At 39.9% G+C, this 18025-nt stretch overlaps 1 protein-coding gene across 1 annotated transcript; it reads left to right on the top strand.

Annotated features, from left to right (window-relative positions):
• Positions 1-252: 252 nt before the first annotated feature.
• On the top strand, positions 253-14537 carry LOC140562212 (macrophage mannose receptor 1-like). Its single transcript, XM_072687667.1, has 6 exons — positions 253-273; positions 394-555; positions 2231-2401; positions 4919-5216; positions 13999-14109; positions 14488-14537. The coding sequence occupies exons 1-6, from the start codon at positions 253-255 to the stop codon at positions 14535-14537; spliced, it is 813 nt and encodes a 270-aa protein (XP_072543768.1).
• Positions 14538-18025: the final 3488 nt, after the last annotated feature.

Genomic DNA, 18025 nt, shown 5'->3' with positions numbered 1-18025 from the left:
ACCTGGTGAAGACTTACAGGAAATGTTTGACCTCTGTCATTGCCAACAAAGGTTATGTTACAAAGTATTGAGCTGAACTTTTGTTATTGATCAAATACTTATTTTCCACCATAATTTACAATCTACAATCTTTAAAAATCCTACGATGGACTATTTATGTGAAAAATACCTAATTTGATGATCTAATGTACAGACTGTTAAGACTTCTCTGGTTCTGTTTCCCGCTCTCCACAGTCATGAGTTCAGCACTGCATGGTCTCCTGCTTTTCTCAGGTCAGTGAAGTTCATGATCATCTGTAAAACTCTCTGCTGGTTCATTACTGTACTGCCATGCTGATGAGAGCTTTAACCCATACAGCTCTGTGGACTCTCTCCTTGTGTGGGACTCCTCAGTTTCATGTGGTGGAAGTAAAAAAGACCTGGACTGAAGCTCAGAAATACTGCAGAGAGAAGTTCACTGATCTGGCCACCATTGAGAACCAGGACGAAATGGACGCTGTAAAAGCTGCTCTCAATGGGACAACAGGCAATTTCTGGATAGGACTGAGACAAGATGTAAGCAAAACTCAGCAGTAGTAGAAAATGTTAATATGATAGATGTTGATGTTGATAGATAAAGCTTAGGCTTTGATTGGAGTGAAAAATACTCAGTCCTGATTGCAACATTGATGTGCATTAGTTAATGTTAACATTCATTCCTGATGGCCAACATGCCGCTTGGAATGATGGCTGAAAATGGTTTGTTAAAGTAGTGGTTGAGTGGTGGGTCAGTTCTGACAGTGTTGTTTTAAAGGTGGATGAGATCCTGCTTTCTCACATCTCTGACAGCTTTAGTATTAAATACTGGCTCTTTGAGCTGGAAGTTTGAGCTTCCTGTTTCCTGTAACAACATGTATTCCCCTAACAGTCTAAAAGTCTGGAGACGATGTGCTGCACTCCAGCATCAACAACAGTCTTTAATATTAGGAGGATGATTTTATTTGGTATGATAATGAGAACTGAGCGTGCAGTGATTTAAACTGTTCACTGATCAGGTGTTAATGTGTCTCTAGAGCTGGATCTGGTCAGATGGTAGTAACTTCTCATACAGTGACTGGAACACTGGAGAGCCAAACAATGGTGTGGGTGATAACTGTGTGCAGTTATATAGTGAATATGGATACAAATGGGCTGATGCAGGCTGCCAATGGCTAGATCAATTTGTCTGCTATGGTGAGTAATATGAGGTGACTACTGTACATCTATTACAGCTCCAATTCATTCACTGGACACATTTCTTTATTGCTGTCCAGTGAAAGCCATGTATCTGTGTTTTTGTCCATTTTTAGTTTTCTCCATTGTTTCTCCCTGTAGCTGCTCTCTACACTATGTAAAAACCTCTGGATGAATAGAACAATTGAAATGCCCTAAATTACTTGGCATAACATTGTATTTTATGTTGACTTCTATTCAAAGCTAAAATACTTTTTGCCTTCTCTGTAAAGTCACCGTTTTGTAGATACATGTTTTTCATTGGATGGCGATGATTTGTACAAACCTGGTAATGCAATAGAATTACCGTTTTTTACTATATTATGTAAAATAGATATATTATCAGTGTGAGTGTGATTATGTTTGGATGAGAAGTATAAACATATGCCATTCTGACTCCCTATTGGTTTATAAGCGATCCATCACACCTGCAGACATCCCAGCACTCTCCAGCAAGCACACAGCAGACATTTGTAGTCTAGTATAAAGATGTCCATGGTAGAGACTCAGGAGAACTGCAGTGAAACGTCTCGACTAAGCCCCACATTTACAGTCCAAGAAAGCTTTACAGAATTACAAAAGTTCTAGACAACGATTCCTCATATTTTCCTCCATGAAGCACATGTGGTTAGTGTGGCGCGACAGATAAAACCACTACCTGCCACTGAGATACCACATCATGTGGGAGGTTGGGGTTCGATTCCCGGTCTGGGTGACTATGCTGTGCTACACCAATAAGAGTCCTTGGGCAAGACTCCTAACACAACACTGACCCACCTCTGTAATACCAGTAACCTTATAAGTCGCTCTGGATAAGAGCGTCTGCTAAATGCCATAAATGTAAATGTTAATACTCAGTAGAGCACAGAGATGCTCCTTTAATAGACCTGATATTACTAAAATGCTTAATTTTCAATGGGCAGATCTGCAGCGGAAACACGCAGGTTTGTGCACTCTCGCCTTGTGTGGGACTCGTCAGTTTCATGTTGTAAAAGAAGGAAAGAACTGGACTGAAGCTCAGAAATACTGCAGAGAGAATTTCACTGATCTGGCCACCATCGAGAACCAGGAGGAAATGGATGCTGTAAATGCTACTCTCAACGGGACAGCAGGACATTTCTGGATAGGACTGAAACAGAAAGTCAACATTGTAAGCAACTGTATATTTGGAACTTTATTTTAATCCTTTTGTATATACAATTTGGTCCCCATACTTATGACATGTATGTGCTCCTAATTGTATGGTATTTGCTAAAGTAAAGTAATCCATCTAATTAGCTCAATAAAACCACTATATAATTAAAAAACATTAAGAACCTCAAATTAATGTAAAGGTTCTTTACACTTTAATCTCTTATATAAACCTCTTTTATAAACATGGTTCTTTATGGAACCTAAAAAGGTTCTTCTATGGCATTGCTGAAAGAACCCTTTCAGGTGCCCTATATTGCATTCATTGAGTATTTAAGTTGTTTGTTGTATAAATAGTATGTGGCTTGTGTTGGGGAGAACAATGCTCAGATGTCCTTTAACTTACAACTCTTATTTTACCTTAAAATAAAACATGCCAGTTTTATTGTATATTCTTTTACAGAGGGCTTGTAGAAAATCACTGATAAGCTCTGCTCTGATTGGCTGGTGTACAGTACTCCCAACTGTTCATATAACCTGCATATAGCATAGTTTTAACACTGTAGCAAAAACAATTACATGTACTGTTAACTAGCCAACACTATTATTATTATTATTATTATTATTATTATTATTACCATTAACCATCATTACTCTCATTCTTACCATCTCTAGTATGACTTTATTAATTATATTATTATTATTGTCATGCCATGGTCAGGCATGGCAGCAAAACAAGACACATTTGCAGAAAAAAATATTTAATAAAATAGCAGGGTAAACACAAAACAAGACAGGTGAACACAGGAGTGCAGCAAACTAAGAGACAGAACATTTCAACAGAACTTACTTGGCAAAGGAACCTGGACTGGGCAAAATAACAAACCAGGGACGAAACTGGGAGGAAACAGACAAAGCAGGGCAGTGAAAACCAAGGCAACTGAGCAGTGTTTAGGAGGGACAGGGCAGGAAGGAATAATAACCAGGAGGTAAACAAAAACACAAAGCAGGGTTCAGACTGGCAAGAGAGAATAAACCAGTCAAGGTACAGGGAACGTAAACTAGAGTTAGCTGGAAAGCGTAACCGAGGTACTAGGTTCAAAGCCAACAGAGGATACAAGGAGCAGGGTTACCGAAGACAAGGCAGGATCTGGAAAACACAATTCAGCGTGCTTTCCCTTGAGCAGACCATGGCCACACTGCCACAGAGGCTGTAACAGAGTTCAGTCACAGCACTGAGAAGAGGGAGGCAAGGGCATATAAAGCCACAGTCACAGGTGTTGTACATTTCATAAACGAGGGGAAGTCGACCGCTGCACGCTTGCATGGCCGACTTCCAGAATCATGGCTCTGGAATTGTTTTTCAGTGCTGTTTTGGTTCTGGAGGTTTTTCTTTTACAGGATAAGCTGAATACAATTTAAAAGGCAACTTTAAGATTGTGAGGGTGATTTTATTTTGTATGATGAAGAGAACTGAGAGCAGTGATTAAACTGTTTACTGATCAGGTGTTAATGTGTCTCTAGAGCTGGATCTGGTCAGATAAGAGTAACTTCTCATACAGTGACTGGAACACTGGAGAGAACACTAGACCATTTTTACACTGCAGATAACTGACCCTAATCAGTTGTGTTCCTTCTTCATAGATTAACACAGATTTGTTTTTGTTTTCAAGAAAGTGAACATTTAACCCCTTAACACTCCAAAGCTTATTACACGCTAAGGCATATTTCTCTTTTAACACATAAACTGTTTAAGAGGTTAATCTAACATTTCTATCTGGGGTATCAAATTCCAATATGTCTGAGGACAATGGTCACAATGTTTTAAAATCACATGAGCTGTTTAGGTTTAAATCCTATCAGGATTACGGTGTACTAAGTGTATTAGGTGTAATAAGGGGAAAAAAGATCCAAGTTGAACTCATCTCCTTAAATATTCCTATTGTATCTGTGAATTTTAATGATCTTTGGACAGGATGTTTCAATGTACATTTTTTAAAATAAAAAAATATATAATTACAATAATAAAAATATATACTTTTTGGCCCTTGCATTTGATTGCTAAGATGTTTGTAGTAATCCACATTCACATTATTTCAATTGCTCTCTTGGTGGCTGTAATGTAATGTAATGTAATGTAATTTTCTGATAAATAACATTGAGACAATGATTATTATTATTATTATTATTATTATTATTATTATTATTGTTATTATTATTATTATGAATTCCTTATGTTCCCCTTTGGACTCTGCCCAGCCCCTAAAGTGTTCAGCAGGTGCATTAAAGCAGCTCTGACCCCACTAAGACATACAGGTCTCAGAATTTCTGATCTCACCACACTTCCGTCCTTCCAATAAGCAAGTAGAAGCAGATGCTAATGAATGTCGTAGCAGAGAGATGAAGTGTGCTATATTGGAAATGCAGAGATTATTTGTCACAGCTAAGCTTGGACAGATATGGTGTCATTGGTGCATCCTTTATTAGTAAACCAGGTTATACAAGTAACTCACTGTCTTCTCTCTCTGTTCAAGAGATCCCACTCATCCTGATTAAAGAGAAGAAGATATGGTGGGAAGCTCTGAGATACTGCAGAGAGAAGCATGTGGACCTGGTCTCTGTTCACACTGAGGAAATCCAGCACTGGGTGGAGTTTGTTACTAAAAATGCCTCCACTGATAATGTGTGGATGGGCCTGCGTCACACCTGTGCTCAGGGGTTCTGGTTCTGGGTCAGCGGATCAACAATCTGCTACCAGAACTGGGCTCCAGGGAACGGGACTGGAGTGGAAGACTGCAGTGGAGGAGAAAGATCAGGAGCGGTTCAGTCTGGAAGTAAGCAGTGGGTCAGTCTGCCAGAGACCCAGACCCTCAATTTCATCTGCACTGACTCTCACGGTAAGAACAAGACTGCTGTAATTTCCAATAGCAAAGATTCATAATCATGCACTGAACACTTTCTTAATCTTCATTTTTCTTTTTCAGAGTGCTAGGAAAAGGACGTTCACTCCACCAGAAAATTTCTATTTCAATTGTTTAAAAACATCGTAAAATATTTGATATTCACAATAGGTTCTTTATAACTGAGCTGTGTGTGGGAGTGTGTCTTTACTTAGTCCTGTAATGGTCTTAAAGAGGTTGTTTTAGCTTTATAAGAGTTATCATTGGCATAATTAAGCTGCTTATTTCCCTTTTCTTAGCTTTTCTTTCCTTTTTTTCCTTTCATTTCTTAGTTTGGTAATTTGGTATTTTGGTAAGTTTGTTTAGCCTACTGTTAACTCTGAAGTCTTTTTTTATTTTTTAACGAAAGATGGAAGTTAAAACTAAAGATTATTTTGAACATTTTAAGCAAGATTAGTGTATTAGTGTTTATGAATAAATTCCGAAAATGAGTCCGAAAATCTTGTCCTAACAATCAGCTGCCAAACATTATGAACATTTCAATAACTGATACCCACAGCAGGAGAAGACCATAAGATAGCAAAGTGTAAAACAGGAAGACTGGAGGTCAAGCTGAAGTCTGGGAGAGAAAGAATTAATGTGTTGGATTCCATCACCAGCTCACCTGATTTAACATCATTAAGCATGGATAAGAACTCTTAATTACAATGTGAGAACTCCCTTGAGGAGACCTTTGGAGATGTTTTAATAAACACAGTGATGAAAAAACCCAACTTTTGTAGGAATTTTATTAGTATTTATTCTCATATTAGTATAAGGAGCTTTAATTCTAAAATCCTGAAATGTCTAAAACCTTTGTTTGTGTATTAGTTTGGTCCTGTTCACATCTGGCATTAACATGTCTTACAATCAGAAAGGGCCAGAACTGATTATTTAAACAAACACCGAAGGCAGTCAGGGACACATGATCACTCAACATTTGTATTGTGAATGCAGAAGTGTCTTGTTGCAACCATGACAGTAATAAAGCACCATGTAACTTGAAAAATGCATATTAAATGCAAGACATTTAGGAAACTATCCACTATTTGAGTTTAGGGATCGAGGCGAATGGATAAAGGTGACTCTTTTGGCTTTGGCACCAATGAAACAAGATGCCACATCTCCATTTGGGCTGTGGAAATTAGAAACCTGGCCAACCTGGCCATCAATGAGGCTGTTTTGCAGAAATGTTGTGAGCCATCCTTTATCAGTGAATTTGCACCATCTGCACTTCTGGTCCACATCAAAATCTAAATCTAATCTCAAGTGGTCACTGACAACAATTTTAAGATGCTTGGTGTGAACAGTAATGCGTTTTGGAAGGTCTTTGTGATCGTTGATTCTTTGATCAAGTCAAGTCAAGTGGCTTTCATTGTCATTTCAGCTCTGTAGAAGTACACAGTGAAACGAAATTACATTTTTTCCAGAACAACGGTGCAACATGATCACAATTTGTATTTGCAACATCAACCTACTGTCATGTTTGTAGAAATTTTATTGCAGATATTTGTTTTATGAACTTTAAGGAACTGTTTAATCTGCAACACTGTCAAAATCATTCTGTTAATAAAACACATCTCACATATCTGTGGATGACTCTGTAACTGACTCTGTGACACTGTGAGTTTATTTGAATCATGTAAATCATTTAAGTCAGCATCCAAACTAAAGCACACAACAAGTGATACAACTGGTGTCCTTCCTTGGTGTATGTTTGGTAGGTGTTGACCACAGCATACTTTATAAGACCTGCATGATGAGGTTATAGGGTCTCAGATTTTTAGGTTTGCTCATTTGTCATGCTTTTAACTCTTAATCACTTCCAAGAACTGACTGTTCACTTGCTGCTGAATACATTCACCTTTTCACAGATACCTCTGTAGATAACGATAATTGATGTTTTTCACTTCGCCTGCCAGTGTAGCAAATGTCATGGCTGTCTTTATTCAAGACATTTCCAAACTCACTACTAAACTATTAGTAGTACTATTTCTTACAATCAAATAGGCTGTTTCTGTTACTGTGCCTTTATGATTGATATAGAAAGCCCTCATAGCTGAAACACTTTAGAAAACAACATGAATCAGAATCTGTTTTAGCCTCTCGCCTTCTGCAGGCCAGATGAAAGATTTATATGCCTCTAGAAACACCAGGCAAGTAGCACCAGGTGTGGTTAGCAGGGGGCAACAGCATTCTTATACAGTATATGCATTTGTTCTGGTTGTTTAACTTTTGTACCTTTACCTGCTGGTTTTGGAAAAAATCTATGCTTTTGGACATTCAACTATAACCAATATAACAAAGTGGAAAGTACATTACTTTGCAAGTGCCTATGTTTAAGGCCTGGGCTTAAATACTAAACTAATCAGAGGTATAGCAGGTGGTACAGATGAGTATTCAGGTGATTGAGTGTGCAGATGGCTGGTAGGGTCTTGCAACAGGATAATGACCCAAAACACACAGCTAAAAACACCCAAGAATGGCTAAGAGAAAAACATTGGACTATTCTGAAGTGGCCTTCTATGAGCCCTGACCTCAATCCTATTGAACATCTTTGGAAGGAGCTAAAAACATGTCATCTGGAAAAGGCACCCTTCAACACATCTGGAGCAGTTTGCTCATGAAGAGTGGGTCAAAGTACCTTGTAACGGTCACTTTAAGGTGGGTTACAGTGCGCATGTGCATGGAGAGAGCCAGAGCAAATGATGGAGAGTGTGGAGGAAAGCGTGGGAGAGTGTGTGCGTATGGTGAACTGTGCTGGGTTGTAGCCTGGGTTCTCCAGCTGGTGTTGACTGGGAAGTTGTGTCGAGCGAAGTCGAGGTGCTCTCATTGCTCATTAAAACTTTGAAAACCCTGCACAACGTGTTCCCTGCGTGTCTCTTAATGGAGCTTAGTATTCAACTCTCCATGAGAGCACCCACCTAACACCATACTTCCAATCATTACAAACAGCTTAGACGTGCTCTCATTGACAGTTACAGGAATTGTTTGATTGCAGTGATTGCCTTAAAAGGTTGTGCAACAAAATATTAAGTTAAGGGTACCATCAATGCTGTCCAGGTCTGTTTCATGAGTTTATTTTTAAAAATAATTCTGTTGAAGCATGGTTGAAAAGCAATGTCTGATTCAAGTTCAAGTTATTTCTGTGACCATTGTGTGTTTTTCTTTCATTAACCATTTGACTTGTCTTTCATTTATTGACTTGTGTTTAGTAGAGTCTAAGATTAGGGGTATCTTTGAATTTTTAGCCTAACTAAAATAACCTAGCCAAACTAGCTAAGGTTACTCTTGGGTAAATAGCAAAGCACTTTTGTAAGTCGCTCTGGATAAAAGCCTCTGCTAAATGCCTTAAATGTAAATGTTCACTCATTGAGTCTCCCAGAGGATTCTGGGAAATGGAGTCCAAAGGTACTTGGCAGAGTCATGACAAAACCTGGTCCTTAGCTGGTCTTAAAATGAAAAATGCAAATTCAGATAAACAATAACACACAACGGATTTCATTCTGTTAGTGTTTGTTTAACAAAAACTAGGCCAAAATGCAGAAATGCAGGGTGAAAGATTAAGCATAAGGGTAAGTAGCAGCCAGTGCTGCTAATTAAGTGCCCTTGATTAATTAATCATCAGCAAGTGTGACCACCTCTATAAAAGCAGAACATTTTGCTTTGCTGTTCACAGAAATCACAAAAAAAGAGCTACATTTTAGACTCAACAGGCCTCATTTAGCATGCTAAATATACAAGACAGTACAATTAGACAAAGACTGAACAAGTATGGCTTGTTTGGAAGGGTCACCAGGAGAAAGTCTCTTCTCTCTGAAAAGAACACAGCAGCATGGCTTTACTTTGCAAAGTGGCATCTGAACAAACCACAAGCCATCTGAAACAATGTCTTGGACAGACGAGACCAAAGTGGAGATATTTGGCCATACTGCACAGCGCCATGTTTGGTGCTGTGCAGTCACAGGTCCTTGCAGTCATTGAGAAAAGCTAAGTATTTCAGCGTCAAATGTGAGACCATTTCAGACAGCTAAAGCTTGACTGAAATTGGGTCATGACACAGGACAGTGATCCCAAGGACACCAGCAAATCTACAACAGAATAGCCATGTCACGGTGTGTGGAACTTGGACGTGGACGTACACACAGGTAGAAAAAAAGGAAAGCAAAACAGACAAACAGGCTACAAAAAGGCACAAACTGAGGAACAAACTAAACAGTAATATGAACAAAAAAAACATGTCAGGCCAGGCCAACATACCATATACTGACATTAACATATGTACATAAGACCAAAGGCTGAAAACAAAGGGGTACTTCTAATAAGGACAAATGAGGAACACCTGGAGCTACACAAGGGGGCTTGGCTATGGAGCAGGCACAGGTGGGAACATTGATAAACAGGTGGGGCTAGGAATGACAAGACACAAACAAAGCCATGTATGATGAAGCACATGGGGAAACCAACCAAAGACACCGACCTCAACCCAATTGAAAGGCTGTGGCGCTAACCTAAAAGAGCTGTGCATAAACAAAGCTCTACAAACCTCAATGAACTGAAGCAATGCAGTAAAGAAGAGTGGTGTAGGAGACTGATAAACAGAAAACCATTAAAAATGAACTAAAACTGCAGGAGGGGAAAGTAGGAGAGGCTCTAATTCAAAAAGGTTAGAGTATGATATATAGTGTGGTTATAATACAAAGCATAATCATATATAATAGAATTATAATATATAATATGATAGTTTACAATTATTATATTATATAATTAGTGCATGTGCAGCAGTTTAAAGCAGAGGGATGTGAGAAGTCTTTGTTCAGAAGGAGGATGGCATATGGATATTTAATAAATAGTCAGAGAAACATGCAGTGGATCTTTCATTTGCGTTGTTCTCTGGAACTGGAACTGGAACTATGTAAATGAGCTTCATGTAAAGCACAATATAAACAAAGAGCTGCTCTGACACTCAGACAAAACACAACACAGCTCACAGAAGACTGAAGGTAAGAAACCTTTAATAACACAGAATACTTCACTGTCTAAGACCTGGTCAGATTTTAGGCCTTTATTCTTTACACCTATTTTAAGAAACTTGACTTTTAACGGATTAAATGAAAACAATCTAAGCGAAGTTTGTGTTGTTATAGAAGATGCTGCAATTATTTAGCATTTTTGGCTTACCTATGCGTGTGAGTACCTGGTTTTGATCAGGTAGGAAGGAGCTAGACTATTTTTGGCTTTGTTGGCCAGCTACAGAGTTTTATATCTGATGCAGGGGGCTACAGGAAGTCGGTGAAGTATACACAGTAAGAAGGGACATGGCTAAACTTCAGAAGGTTGAAGACAAGTCAAGCTGCCACCTTTGAGTTCATTTGAGCTTTATTCAGAGGTTGATTCACTTTCAGCTACAAATACTGCTGTGTAATGCATAGTGATCACTGATCAACTTCTCACAGTCATCACGTACGCTCTCGTTTAAAGATGCTAACAGAGTTGACCCTTGAGGCTCACCACCTCAAACTTAAACCCATCAAGACAGAGCTGCTGTACATCCCGGGAACTGCTGGACCTAAAAGCGATCTTGCCATCTCCTTTGAGAACTCACTGGTCACTCCTTCTACAGAAGCTCGAAGCCTTGGTGGAGTCATGGATAATCAGTTATCGTTCTCAAGTCATGTCGCAAACGTAACTCGGTCATGCAGATTCCTCCTGTACAACATTCAGAGAATTCAACCCTTCCTCTCTAGAGAGTCGCCCAGGTGCTCGTTCAGTCTCTCGTCACTTCGAGACTTGACTACTGCAGCTCTCTTCTGGCTGGTCTCCCTCAGCGCACCATCAGGCCCCTGCAGCTTATCCAGAATGCAGCGTCACGGGTCGTCTTCAATGTCCCTAAATTCAGCCATGTCTCTCCACTGCTGCGTTCTCTCTTCACTGTAGCTTCCTGTAGCTGCTGCCCACATCAGATTCAAAACCCTGATGCTGGCCTAAAAAGCCAAGAACAGACCAGCCAGACCCTCTGTACTTGATCTCAATGGTCAAAAGCCGACGGTCAAGAGCCCTTCCAGCTTCAAGTACGGCTCGGCTCGACCCGCCATCCCTCAAATTCCACGGAAGACGAGCGTCCAGGCTTTTTCTGTCCTGCACCGAAGTGGTGGAACGAACTTCCCCTGGGTGTCTGAACAGCAGAGTCCAACACTCACTGTCCTCAAACCCAGACTGAAGACCCTCCTCTTCTGAGAGCACTTGGGCGAATAGCAGAGTGGTCACCTTACTGACTTGTGTTTAGTAGAGTCTAAACTCAGAGAATCTTTGAATTATTAGTCTATTCAAACTAGCTAAGGTTTTTCTTGGGTAAATAGTAAAGCACTTTTGTAAGTCGCTCTGGATAAGAGCGTCTGCTAAATGCCTTAAATGTAAATGTAAATGTTTTCATTATTATCTAAGTACACAGAGATTTACTTTTCTATTGCACTGCATTTTACATATTCTTTTTTATTTTTAATAAGTGATTATTATCAGTGCCAACCATGACCCTGAATTCTCTCTCTCTCTCTCTCTCTCTCTCTCTCTTTTACTCTGTAGCTCTCCACAGTCATGAGTTCAGCACTGCATGGTCTCCTGCTTTTCTCAGGTCAGTGGAGTTCATGATCATCTGTAAAACTCTCTGCTGGTTCAATACTGTACTGCCATGCTGATGAGAGCTTTAACCCTTACAGCTCTGTGGACTCTCTCCTTGTGTGGGACTCGTCAGTTTCATCTGGTGACAGAAGGAAAGAACTGGATTGAAGCTCAGAAATACTGCAGAGAGAAGTTCACTGATCTGGCCACTATTGAGAACCAGGAGGAAATGGAAGCTGTAAAAGCTGCCGTCAATGGGACAACAGACGATTACTGGATAGGACTGAGCTACAGCTCTGTAAGCATCTACGTTTTTTAAACCACTTCATGAAATAATTCATATGCTTTTTCAATCTTGCATATATAGCTATGATTTCCTTTATTTCACCATTCTGAACCAACTCTAGAGACTGTTGTGTTGTTCTGATGGTTGATTTTAGCATTAAATGAAGCTGCTCACTAATGTCTGCATGATTTTATGCACTGCAGCCACAAGAATTGCTTGAATGAACAAGGTAGAGGAGTTCCTGATAAAGTGGTCGGTCAGTGAATAAACAATGATGAGCCAAAACAGGATGATGAAGCAAATAACACTGATTATCTTGTAATATCAGCACATGTCAAAGTCTGGGAGATATGACAGCTCTAATGGTTGCCATGTTGGATGTTGTAGAAATGGTGTGCAGGTCTGAAGACCTATGTCCTGCCAATATCTAGCGATTACTGAATTGTCCCTAGCAAAACTTTTAATCAGAAAATAAAATATAACAGCCAGTCAGTGTCTAGTTAATGTATTTGGTACACATGCGGTTAAGTGATCTCATTCTCTGCTACAAGTCAGTCAGTCAGTCAGGAGGCGCTGTAAAAAAAAAAAAAGCTGCATGGCTCAGGAATCGATCTTGCGACCCCTTCTTCGGGCCATAGTGGTAGCGCTTTAGACCACTGAGCCAGTCGGAGTCTGGATATTAAGCCTGTCCAGCTGAAAGGCAGTGTCTGGGCATAAAGTTGGCAGGATGGATGGTACATCCAGCCAGCTGGGGTTAGGAACCTATCCGAAAAAAACAATATACAATGCATATGAGGCTGTGTAGCTGCAGATAGGTAGATAGATAGAGTGCTTATGTTAATAATTGTCCACCATTGAAACCACCTACAGTGGGCATGTGAGCTTCATAACGGGATCTTGGAATGATGGAAAATGGTTACCTGGTCAAGTGAATCCCATTTTCTGTTACACCACAAGGACAGCGTGGGTACATGCACTGGTTCAGTGATTAGAGCACAGGGTTATTGATGGCAAGGTTGTAAGTTTAGTCCCTGGGCTCAGGAAGCTTCCACTGTTGGGCCCTTAAGTGAGGCCTTTAACCCTCCCTGCTCTAAGGGAATTTTACTGCATAAATGGGTTGAAGGCGGTGTCCTACACAAATAGGGACTATGGTTGTCTTGTCTTGTGTACCATGACACCAGGATGCATCAAGGCTTCCCATTTACAGATTAGTTATTAGTTATTATTTTTCTCTTTAGCTCTGGACCTGGTCAGATGGGAGAGCTGTCACATATGGATACTGGATGGCTGGAGAGCCAAACAACATTGGAATTGAAAACTGTGCAAAATTTAATAAAGCATATAACTACCAATGGAATAACATACACTGCCACTACGCACTGCTTTTTGTCTGCTATAAAGGTGAGAAATATGAGATAATAAACCCTGGCATATTACAATTACAGGTTCAGTTCTGCATCTTTCATTTTTGATAAACTGATGAACAGCTGAAATGTGTTCACTTTATTATTTCTGTTCAAGAGATTCCACTTACCCTGGTTAAACAGAAGAAGACGTGGTGGGAAGCTCTGAGATACTGCAGAGAGAATCATGTGGACCTGGTCTCTGTTCACACTGAGAAAACCCAGCAATGGGTGGAAACAGCTCTCAATTATGCTGCCACTGCTAATGTGTGGGTGGGTCTGCGTCACATCTGTGCTCAGGGATTGTGGTTCTGGGTCAGTGGTTCAACAATCTGCTACCAGAACTGGGCTCCAGGGAACGGGACTGGAGTGGAAGACTGCAGTGGAGGAGAAAGATCAGGAGCAGTGCAGTCTGGAAGTAAGCAGTGGGTCAGTCTGCCAGAGACCCAGACCCTCAACTTCATCTGCAGTGACTCTTACGGTGAGAACAAGACTTCTGTTATTTCCAGTAGGAAAGATTCATATTCACACACTGAACACTTTCCTAATCTTCATTTTTTAATTTTCTTTTTCAGAGGGCTAGGAAAGGCTGCATGCATGTAACTGAAAAAAACACACCTGAAAATCTTTTCAAATAAATGTCTTCCAAAGCATGCTAACATATTTGATATTCACATTAATTTCTACTTTATTTCATACTAAGCCCTGTAAAAAGGTTGTTTTAGCTTCTTTTATTCTTTGAAAGGGTTCATCGTGGACATTCAGCTGCTTATTTTGGTAATGGTTGAGGTTAAGTTAAAGTCTGGGAAACTTTATGGGAGAACTGCTATATATTTGTCCCCTTGCGTGTTTAATTAAGGTGGTAGTAAGCCCAGGCTCCTGCAGATGGCGCTGCACAAGGATGATTGAGCTATAAATACCTATGGGGTGTGTGACTGGGCTCAGACATTGAGAATAGCACAGTACAGTGCAGTGAGGGTCTCGATGTGTGGAAAATGGGTCACAAAGCAGATGCAGTTAATGATTGGCTAAAAGGAATGACTGCATTTGGGCGTGGCCAAAGACCACAGTGTGGAAGGAGCTGAATCTGCAGGTGTGTGAAAGCTTACGGTCATACGGGTCTACCAGCAGTGGCAGAAATCCCAGTCTACAGGAGATTCTCCTCATTCTTGAGCAGAAGCATTTTGCACACCCAAATGCAATCACTTCTTTTAGCCAATCTGCTTTGTGACCCATTTTCCACACATCCAACGACACCTGCTGCACTGTACCACCTCTTCTCAATCTATGCATCCTATCACAAACACTGCAGGTATTTATAGCCTCATCATCCTTGAACAGCATCATCTACAGAAACTTGAAGTTACTACCACCTTAAACATGCAAGGTGACTTATATTAAGTCCAGGGAGCTTATATAGACAGTACTGTGTAGAGGTTTTAGGCACCACAAAATCATTTATCTCAGCAATAAGAGTTTTTACTGTAGAAACTCCAGATCTCATAAGAACAGATAAAGCAGATGAACATAAATCCAGTAAAAGGAGAAACAAGAGCTTCTCATTCTGAAGAAAGAAAGTAGTGAGATCTTGTCGGTGAGCTAGTCTGAAGAACAGAGCTCGGTTCCTTCAGGTTTCTCCTGGACGCCCCCCAGTCCAGCCAGCACAGTGTGGAGGATGTGTTCACCTCCATCATCATCATCAGCAGCAGCAGCTCACCTGATTTACCATCATTAAGCCCTGATTTACCACCAAAACAGGTGTTGATCTGAGGAGAACTCTAAATAATACTAGACTCCATGAGGAGAACTTAGCAGATGTTCTAATGATGAACACAGTGATTGAGAACCTCCACCACCTTCTGTAGTTTATTCTTATATCAGTGTTTTACTGAGCAGATAAACAGCTTTTTGCTCTCATTTTTTAAAAGTGCCTAAAACCTTTGCATGTATGTATGTGTGTGTATGTATATGTGTGTTTATATGGTCCCATTCTTGTATGATCATAAGTGGTCAGCACTGAGTGCAGGTGCTAATGAGGTACAGTGGTGTCTCAGAGACGCACTGGAATCTGATCATTTGAATGTGTGTATACATCTATGCAGTATGTCAGTGCTAGATGTGAACAGGGCCAGTGTGTATTTCTTCACACTTGTATTTCTACATTGTACATTGTACAGTTTTCCTTTCTTTATTAAAGTAAAAACTGTGGTATTTAATTTACAAATTAGTCTCATCTCAGCGGTCACCAACTCGCCTGCTGCAGCACAAGTGTGTCGCATCTGATGTTGATCATGGACAGTGATCACTGATCAGTAATGGGGAGATATCCAGTTGTGTATGTTCAAGAGATTTGTGGAAGATTTTAGTAGTTTAAAGGAATTTGTTAGAGGTTGACTTCTTCACATGTTCAAGTCACTATTAATAAAACACATCCCACACATCTCTGTGGCTGACTCTGTAACTGACTCTGCACGTGGTAGAAAAACCAAATGATGTGGTTCACCAACCATTACAACAGTAAACCAATTTGTCTAAGCTGTGATGGCAGAGAAACCTATTTCAGCAATGGCTACAACTTTTTATTAAGTAGCTGAATGCATTCATTTGAAGGGGTGTCCACAATGCACAGTGGCTATGAACAGTGGCTATATACTGTGGCTATGTACAGTGGTTATATACAGTGGCTATATGCAGTGGTTATGTACAGTGGCTATGTATAGTAGCTATATGAAGTGGCTATGTACAGTGGTTATGTACAGTGGCTATATACAGTGATTATGTACAGTGGCTATGTACAGTAGCTATATACAGTGGTTATGTACAGTGACTATGTACAGTGGTTATGTACATTATATGTACAGACCCACGTCTTCTGAGAGTACTTGGGCGAATAGTAGAGTGGTCACCTTATTGACTTGTGTTTAGTAGAGTCTAAACTTAGAGGTATCTTTGAATTTTTTGTCTATTTAAACTAGCTGAGGTTTTTCTTGAGTAAACAGCAAAGCACTTTTGTAAGTCTCTCTGGAGAAGAGCATCTGCTAAATGCCTTAAATGTAAATGTACAGTGCTTATGTACAGTGGTAAATAAAGTACAGCAGTTTAAAGCAGAGGGATGTGAGAATAGATCTTTGTTTAGAACGATGATGGCAGACCATTTTAAGATATAGTAACAGTCAGTGAAACATGCTGTGGACCTTTCATTTGCATTGTTCTCTGGAGCATAATGTAAATGAGTTTTATGAAAAGCACAATATAAACAAAGAGCTGCTCTGGCACCTCGGCATAGACACAGCATAGCAGGGGACTGACCGAGCAGCTTTATCAGCACCTTAACAGGTAGGAAACACCTTTAATAACACTGAGGAATTCACTGTCTAAGACTTAATCAGATTGAAACAGACCTGATTTTAATACACTATAGAAATACAGTCCAATAGAAGTGTTGTTCTATATCATGCTGCAGTTATTTACTGGATCATTACTGGATTACCTGTAGGTATGAATCCAAGAGAAGACCTGTATGTTCTGTTTTTCTGTTAAGTGAATATTCCTTTTTGTCCAGGTTTACTTTTATTAGGCTGTGATTCCAATGTATCTCTCAGTCTGCAAAAAATCCTTTTCATTTAAGTTTAAACAGCTTGCAATGAATCTAAGGTAAACAGCTGGTTTGAGACAGGTTCAGATTTCATTTCTTTTTGGCATTAAAACATGATATAGTCTGATCCAGAGCAACTTACAAACTAATGGTCCTGGGTTTGCTCCAAAATCTAGTAGAAAGCCTTCCTCCCTGGACAGTAGAGACAGTTACTCCAACAAAAGCAGGATAAACTTTTTGTAATAGCCTTGATTTTTAGAAGAAAAAAGAAATGAGCAAGTGTCCCAATACTTTTTTTTTGTTTTGTTCAATTGGGTATACTCATTAACGTACCCAGGACCCTTCATTAAACAATCTTTAGCAATGGGTTTTCCTGGGGTACTCGGCCTCATACTGATTTCTTCTGAATTTCCAGTTTCTGTTTCTGTTATTGGTGAATTTTCAAGGCTGTCTGCCCATATTCCCATAGTTTTTTAGTAAAATGGTGGAAAATAGTTTTCTTGGTCAACCTTTCTTGAGACAGAAAGGGAGCAGTTTAATTCCCAAACTGATATTTTACTCCCAAAACCAGTGGCCTCCAATCTTATCCACAAAGGACCGGCCGGTGTGGCCGCAGGATTTCGTTTCAGCCTAGCAGAAGAACATGTGATCAGTTGTTTAAAGACTGGCCAATAGATTAAACAAGTGGAATCAGGTGTGAATAGGATTGGACACCCCTTCCCTAAACTAGCCCACTTTCAAGGTTCATCATATTCACCCAGTATCATGTCCTAGCTCACTTAACCAGTATTGTCTGCCCCCT

The sequence above is a fragment of the Salminus brasiliensis genome, chromosome 9 (genome assembly GCF_030463535.1).
Source record: "Salminus brasiliensis chromosome 9, fSalBra1.hap2, whole genome shotgun sequence".
In the NCBI taxonomy this organism is placed as follows: Eukaryota; Metazoa; Chordata; class Actinopteri; order Characiformes; family Bryconidae; genus Salminus; species Salminus brasiliensis.
Note: the sequence above shows the minus strand (reverse complement) of the source record. Positions and strands in the feature narration are given on the sequence as shown.

Excerpts from the sequence above, each read along its gene's own strand:
- LOC140562212 (XM_072687667.1), top strand. The coding sequence starts at position 253 with ATGGTCTCCTGCTTTTCTCAG. Across the intron at positions 274-393 it reads TGGTCTCCTGCTTTTCTCAG|TTTCATGTGGTGGAAGTAAA; the intron begins GTCAGTGAAGTT and ends GGGACTCCTCAG. Across the intron at positions 556-2,230 it reads GGATAGGACTGAGACAAGAT|TTTCATGTTGTAAAAGAAGG; the intron begins GTAAGCAAAACT and ends GGGACTCGTCAG.